Here is a 7865-nt window from a genome sequence, read left to right as displayed (position 1 = left end):
CAGGATTTCATTATTAAAGTAACTAGTTCTAAGCTCCAAATCAAAGTTCTAACTACATCTGAGAAGATTCTATCTGAATTTACAATTGACCCAGTTTCTGTATATGGGTTACATCAGATACAAGTACATCTCCCTATATAACGTACAGAGTAATTGCTTTAAAAAATTATTAGTGTCCTAGCTGGTTTGGCTCAGTGGATAGAGCATCAGGGCTGCGGACTGACAGTCCCGATTCAATTCCAGTCAAGGGCATATGCCCAGGTTTTGGACTCAATCCCCAGTAGGAGGCATGTAGGAAGCAGCCCATCAAATGATTATCTCTCATCATTGATGTTTCTATCTCTTCCTCACCCTTCCTCTCTGAAATGAATAAAAATGTATTTTTTAAAAAAAGAGTTTTAGGTAGAATAACCATCATGATCTTGTCTGATTCACATTAACACACTAGTTAATAATCATCACAAACCATATATTGAGTGCTTACTATGTTTTAAAACTCATTACAAAGAATAAAAAGACTTATTAACATAGGGAATTAGGGCTGTGGAGAGACAAAGATAATCAACTATACAAAGCTGTCCTTGATAAGCAAGCATTAAACAGTATAGTACAAAAAAAGGCATCACACCTGCTCTGAGAAGGGAGAGGTCACCTTGAGAAAGAGAAGGACAGTCAAGGCAGAGGGAATGTCTATTGCTCAGAAGGAAAGTATCAAGTAAAGCTGAAATGGAACCTGATGACTCCTAAAGTTACCATTTCACTTCTTACTTCTCAAATTAATATCTCAACTCCAAATCCACCTGCAAAATGAGTGTCACCCCCACCATTGCAGAGAAATACAGCCAGCCTCACTCTACAGTGAGCTCTTAAGTTCAGTGGCATTACTTAAGCTTTATTCCCCTTAGTTTTATCCTGTAACTGATACTCTGCCTAATTCTTAAACTTGCACAGCCCTAATGGATCCTGGCTCTACCTCTCAGACTTCCTCTTCCAAATTCCTTACTCTTTTCTCTGCTTTCCTCCCATGCCTACTAGTAACATTCTTCAACACTTGAGAATACTCTATTTTCTCCTCTATAGTTCGTTACTCCTCAAATCTTTGTCTCCAGCCTCCTTTAAATTGCCTTAACCTTCTGCACCTGAATGTCCTACAGGCACCTTAAACTTGAAATGTGCCAAATTAAACTCAACCTCTTTCCTCTCAAATCTCCCAACCTTCCAGATATCCCTATCTATAGTTTCATAATTAGTTATAATTCTGACTCAAAACTTTAACTTCTCACTATACTCTGTCAATGACTGCTTTGGAAGATATCTTGAATCATTTTCTTTCCCACTACCACCACCTAATTTCACCCTCGATAGTTAGTGAGTACACCAAAAATCTTTAATTTGTCTTCTTGCCTCCAAACTCTCTCTTCATCCTAGGTAATCCTGAATACATTTCACAAGAATAATTTCCCGCCCTGACTGGTTTGGCTCAGTGGATAGAGCATTGGCCTGCGGACTGAAGGGTCCCAGGTTTGATTCCAGTCAAGGGCATGTACCTTGGTTGCCGGCACATCCTCAGTGGAGAGGTGTACAGGAGGCAGTTGATCGATATTTCTCTCTATCCCTCTCCCTTCTTCTCTGTAAAAAATCAATAAAATATATATTTTTAAAAAAGAATAATTTCCTGAAATAGTGCTTTCATTACATCATTCCATGTGCATTTGTACATATGTGTGTATATATATGTGAATGTATACATATATATGTAGTATGTGCATAAAACCTCTTTCCTATATAAATGAAAGTTAAATCTCTATTCTACTTCCCATTTTACAAACTTGCTTATCCAAACTTCGTAATAGTCCACAGAACAAACCATCTACACTCAGTCAAACTTATGTTATAGTATATCCCCTGAACACATCTCATTTTTCCAATTCAGGGACTTCACATAGAATTACAGCATAGAAATTAAGAGGACAAAGTATAGGTTCAAATCCTTGCTTTGTCACTTATTTAGCAAGGTACTTAACTTTCTGAATCTGTTTCCTAATCTATAAAAAGTGGAACTCATAAGAGTATTGTATTAAATGAGGTGATGCATGGGAGACTGATTTGACACATTAAAAATGTTCAATAAATGATCATCATTATTTTTATTTGCTGACATATTTGCTCCCTACCAATAATGCTTCTTTACTACTTACATCTTTAAAATCAACCCATTCCTTTAGGCTTAGGCTTAGCTGAAATTGTATTTCCTCCAGTTATACTTTCTCTAACTCCAGCTAAGTTCTATAATTCTTCTCATCTGTACTTTTTATTAAAACCTTAATCATAAAATGTGCTTTGTATTGCTTTGTAATGCACTGAGCAGAGCTCCTGTCATTCCAAACAGAATCTCAGGTTTCTTATAGGAAGAAGTGTTTGCTTATATGATTTTGTATTTCTCCAAATTCCAGTCTATTGTACACTGATTAAATCCAGCTACTCTAATAAATTATTAATAAGTTAGAGTAGCTGTCACATATAAATGTGCTATTCTGGCTAGGAAACACATTAAATAAGGAATTTTAGGCATGGAAAGCTATAAAGGAGATAATCTGTGCATGAATGTGACATCCCTTAAAACAATCTAGACAGATAATCAACTACTCTGAAGATAAAAGGGCCTCTTCTCATATATCATTTGCTTAAATGGATAGCTGATACCAAAATATCTAAGACACGGAATCCAGTAAGTTTTTATTTAGAAGTATATCTATAGGATCAAATTATTAGAATAAAAGCAACAGCTTAACAAACTATGCTAAAGTAAACTTATTGAATTTTTAAAAAGTAAACAAATTACCTGCATACAAGCATCCTGACCCCTGATTGCAGCTATGTGAGCTGCTGTCCAGCCTCTCATAGTTGCTTGTTTAATATCAGCTCCATGCCAGAGGAGCCAATGAAGACACTAAGTTAAGAAAATAATCATGTTAATAAGTGATAAGATAGATGTTTTAAACATTTTTATATCTTTGAAACTTAGCCTGTCATCCAGAAATACTGCAGCCTGAGAAACATCCTAAGTGAATGAGGGAGCCAGGTTGTAAGCACAAGCACAATGACAGGACACCAACATCAGGCCTTACTGTTGGGTAAACAATAGCAGTAGGGATTGTGACAAACTGGAGATGCCATTCCTTGTCAATAAGGTGCAGATGCCACTCAATTCCGGCCAGTTGTTGCTGTGACTAAAGTGCTGATCCAAATCTTATGTTTGACCAATACTGTACAAGCCAAACGAAAAACATACGTGTGAGCCAAATTCACTTAAGGACTACCAGTTTGCAACCTCTGCCACAGATTTTATTTTTTGTTTTGTTGTGTTTTTTCCATAGATTTTGAATGGGTCGAGAAACTTCTGTATCAAGGCAAACTTTGTTATTCTGATGATATTCCCTAAAAAGAGGTTTATATAAAAAGGGGGGTGGTGGGAATCAAATGCATCTTCATTTAAGATGTATTACTGTCATTACATGTTCAAGTTAGTAGACTCTACCTTCAAGAAGTTTCTTTTTTAAAAAATTGACTATCATTGGAATCACAGCCCTATCATTTGTTGAAAGCTTACCAATAGGTATCATTTGCCTGTCACAGAGATTAGTGGCCAGTAATATATTTTTTAAAAAGTTCAACTTCACTAATAATCACTGTAAATAATTCATTTATTCAACAAATATTTGTGTGTACACTACTATGTACTAACACTGTTTAGATACTGGAATAAAACCATTATAAACATTCATGTACAGGTTTTTTTAATTGTTCTAGGTAAATACTAGTATGTGGAAGCGAGATTGCTAGAACACAGATAAGTATATTCAACTTTATAAGAAACTGCCAAACTGTTTTCCAAAGTGGCTGTATCATTTTATACTTCTGCCAGCAGTGTATGAGAGTTCCATTTATTACATATCCTTGCCAATACTTTATACTGTCATTTCTTGAGTTATCTGTGGGGGGTTGTTTTTTGTTTGTTTGTTTGTCATTCTAATATGTGTGTAGTGGCATTTTTTGTGGTTTTAATTTGTATTTCCTTAATGTCTAATGATGAGGAATATCTTTTCATGTATTCAACTGCCATCTATATTATCTTTGAGTGTCTATTGAAGTTATTTGCTATTTTTTAGTTGTTGTGTTGTTGTTTTTTTTCTTTTGTTACTAGAGTTGTGAGTCTCTTATTCTGGTTACAAGTTCAGATACATGATTTGCAGAGATTTTTTTCCTATGCTTTCTTCTAGAAGTTTTATAAGATTAAGTTTCAAATTTGCCTATAATCTGCTTTGAGTACATTTTTCTATATGGTGCCAGGTATGAGTCAAGGTTTGTTCTTTTTACATATGAATGTTCAATTATGCCAGCACCATTTAATGAAATTAATATCTGTTCTCCATTAGATTACATGTTCACCCTTATTAAAAATCAATGGGAAAATAAGCAGGAATTCAGAAATGGGTAAATAAGGAGCTTGGCAAATCCTCCCTGAGAAGCAATGATAAAACTAGACAAAGTTGTCAAAAACAACAATTTAAAGACTGGAAATTGACCAAAGGCATATAATAAAATGAGAAGCATATATATGAGAAAATCTACTGAATCTCAGTAAGAACAGAAGACTGAAACTACAGCTTCGCCTATCCCTGCTACATGGTGCCGAGATCTACTAGGTGGGCAGCTCCACTGCTCTGCTGGAGGGGTTGACTTTATTAGGAGCTGAACACATAAAATTCCACGCCCAGACACATTGTCAAAAACAATTCTGCTCCTCAGAACAATCCAAGAAAGCCAACATCAGAGCTACCCTAAAGCCATGATACTGGTTGGGGCATGCATAAAACTAAAGACTACCCAGAAAATTAATGGGAAATTCCAAAAAATGAGATGGCCCAAGTGGTCCCTACTAAGATTCCATTTATCCCTTGTGATCTAAAAGGCTGTGTGCATGTACAAGGCTGCTCAGACCCAGAAAAGACTGAAGAGGGACTAAGTTGACAAGATATCCCTGGCTAAACATGAGGCCTTGCAAACATATTTTTTTAAAAAGATGTTAGGGCTGGCTTGTAAGCTGCTTGAATTTTGAAAACATCCTCCACACGGACCCATCAGTAAAAGATTAAATCCTTACGGTATTTAAGCACATGCTCTTATAAGTCACTGGCTGACCACTAAACTATGCAGGCCCAGGGGTGAACCCTAGGGAGCCAGGCTGAAAAATAAAAACAAGTATTAAAAGAGGGAACAATTGAGCAGTGGCCACACACTGTTAGGAAAACAGACTCCACAAAATTACTCTAGGCGAGTAAATAAACACACAGGAATAACCATGCCTGGGGAGGGGTGAAGGAGTAGGATCAGACTCCAGAGTTGCCACAATATATTATCTAAAATGTCTAGTTTCAAAATGTCCAAATATGTTGGGAGATGAGATTGGAAATATGTCTACTGTATTAATTAGTCTGAACTTTATCCTATAGGTAGGAGTTAAGTAATATCAGATTTTAGTTTTTAGAGTGGTAACTTTGTATACAGAATATGAACTAGAGATAGACAAGACAAAAATCAAGAAAATCTATTAGATTTATGGCAGTGGCTATGAGGATGAAGAGTACAAATTCAAAAGACAAAGTTGGAATAGAAACAAAGGACCTAGTGATCAGTTCCTACTGCATCAATGTGCACCATGTAGGGCACCTTCAACTACACAAATGTCGATGTGTACTGCTTCTGTAAAAAATTGAGACAACTCAAGCAAACTTTTCAAAATAGGTCACATTTGGTGCTTCTCAGATTTCTGAGGAAATTAATTTCTTTGTATTGTATATTACAATGAGCACCGACTGACAATATTTTTATATTAGTTCTGTGGGGTTTTCCCTGAGGTTATTATTAAACAAATACTTAAGGTGGTGAAAAAGAAATTGAGAAAAAACTAAGAAAGGGATAGAAAAGAATAACAGCTTAGTTTTATAGCAACTGAATTTGAAATGCTAGTCAGATATGCATGAGCTGCTGATCAGACACAATATACAAACCGGGATTAAGGAGAGGAAGCAAAACCATGCATTTTATGTAGACACTGGAGGCCTGGTGCATGGATTCGTACACCAGTGGGGTCCCTCAGCCTGGCCTGTGCCCTCTCGCAATCTGGGACCCCTTGGGGATATAGTAGGGCGCTCAGCGGCAGGTGCCAGGGAGGAGCCTGAGCCCGGGCTGGGCGCCACTGCTCCTGCTCATCCTGACCCCACTGTGCCTGCGCTGCCGCCACTTGGTAGCACTGCCACTAAAGCAGGAGAGGCTCACGCCACTGGGCAGCGCTCCTGCTATGGGAGCACACTGACCACCAGGGGGACAGCTCCTGCATTGAGCGTCTGCCCCCTGGTGGTCAGTGCACATCATAGTGACCAGTCAACGGGTTGTTCAGTCGCTTAGGCTTTTATGTATATAGATGATGAAGCCAATGAAGTCTAAAAAACTGCCTGGAGAGAGAAGGCAGAATCATAGAAATACCTATCTTTATATTTTAGGTAGGGTAGGTTAACCAAAGAAGCCTAAGTGAGAGCAATCAGAGAAGCTGAAAGGATACCAGGAAATAGATTAAATAAAGGTATATCAAAAAGTCCTATTCTATTGGAATATGGCAGAGTAAAATCAGTATTTCATCTCTTCAAAGTTATCCAAAAAAAGAAAGAAAAACAGGGAGAAAACCCCATCTTTGATGAAAGTAGAAGACATCTGAAACTCAAACCACAAAAACAGATGGGAAAGCTGCCAAATTATAGATCAAAGAGGGCTGTGGGAGGAAACAGCAGAGAAAATCCCCACCCAGGGCTGTATGTGCAGAAAGAGCCATCAAGGCACATTTCTGCCAGCTGAGAGGAAGTCACTAAAAGGCCAAAGGGAAATCCTTGTTTACAACAATTCAAGTGAGGCACACAGCCTGGTGGAGAGAGATTCTGCAAACCAGATTTGGTTCCAAGAAGCAGAGAAGCCCAAACAAACAAGAAATCACACAGAGAAGCCATATTCATAGAAAGCAGTCTCTGCCTGTGTAGCAGGGGGGAAAGTCTGCATAGTGAATAGACCCACTGCAGCCCACAGGCTGGGGAAATGTAGTAGCTAAAATAAGCTCTCCATACACAACCTTGAATCATGAGAAAAATTTTAGTTGGCTTTGTATCTAGTCCAAGAATAAGAAGTTTTGCATTAAAAAATTCACTAAGAATGCTTGTACTAGCTAAAAATTGAAACCAACTAAATATCCATCAGCAGAAAAATGAATAAATTCTGATATTAGCCTAAGAATAGACTATTACAATGTGGCTGAAAGAAATAAACTAGCATACATATATCTAATCACATGTATCAAGCTGCAGAATGTTAGTTATATTATTTATATAAAATATGTCATTTAGAGCAATGATATAATCATATGCAATAACAGCATAAAATATAGATAGGAATAATAAACACCAAATTCAGGGTAATAGTTGTCTCTGGATTTGGAAGGAGAGAAATAGTGCCTGGAGGGGTGCTCAGGGATTTCAAATGTATCTATAATATTCCATTTGTTTTCTAAAAATCTGAAGCAACTATAGCAAAAAACATTAAGATTTAAGAGGACGAGGGGAGAAACTAAGATGGCAGCAGAGATAAACACCGGGAAATTAATGCCGCTCACAACAATTGATTAATACCTCAGAGAAACAATACGGACTTCATCCAGAACCATAGGAAGCCTGGCTGACTGTAAACTCTACAACTAGAAGGAAGGAAACGCACACTGAGACCCAGAGAAGCTGCAGGAGAGAAGCGCAGAGGTATGAGGC

At 37.4% G+C, this 7865-nt stretch overlaps 1 protein-coding gene across 4 annotated transcripts in view; it reads right to left on the bottom strand.

Annotated features, from left to right (window-relative positions):
* ANKRD42 (ankyrin repeat domain 42) overlaps positions 1 to 7865 on the bottom strand; it is a 45723-nt gene that overhangs the window by 31420 nt on the left and 6438 nt on the right. For 3 of the 4 annotated variants that reach the window (XM_006763743.2, XM_015563904.1, XM_006763744.2), the window contains exon 3: positions 2843 to 2950. In XM_006763743.2, coding sequence (XP_006763806.1) covers positions 2843 to 2950 — 108 coding nt within the window. Of the gene's footprint in view, positions 1 to 2842; positions 2951 to 5164; positions 5246 to 7865 lie in introns of all 4 variants that reach the window. The other variant, XM_015563905.1, reaches the window with a different exon arrangement.

Source organism: Myotis davidii, unplaced genomic scaffold, assembly GCF_000327345.1.
Source record: "Myotis davidii unplaced genomic scaffold, ASM32734v1 scaffold499, whole genome shotgun sequence".
Taxonomy (NCBI): Eukaryota; Metazoa; Chordata; class Mammalia; order Chiroptera; family Vespertilionidae; genus Myotis; species Myotis davidii.
The sequence above is the reverse complement of the archived record's forward strand: the minus strand, read 5'-3'. Positions and strand labels throughout refer to the sequence as shown.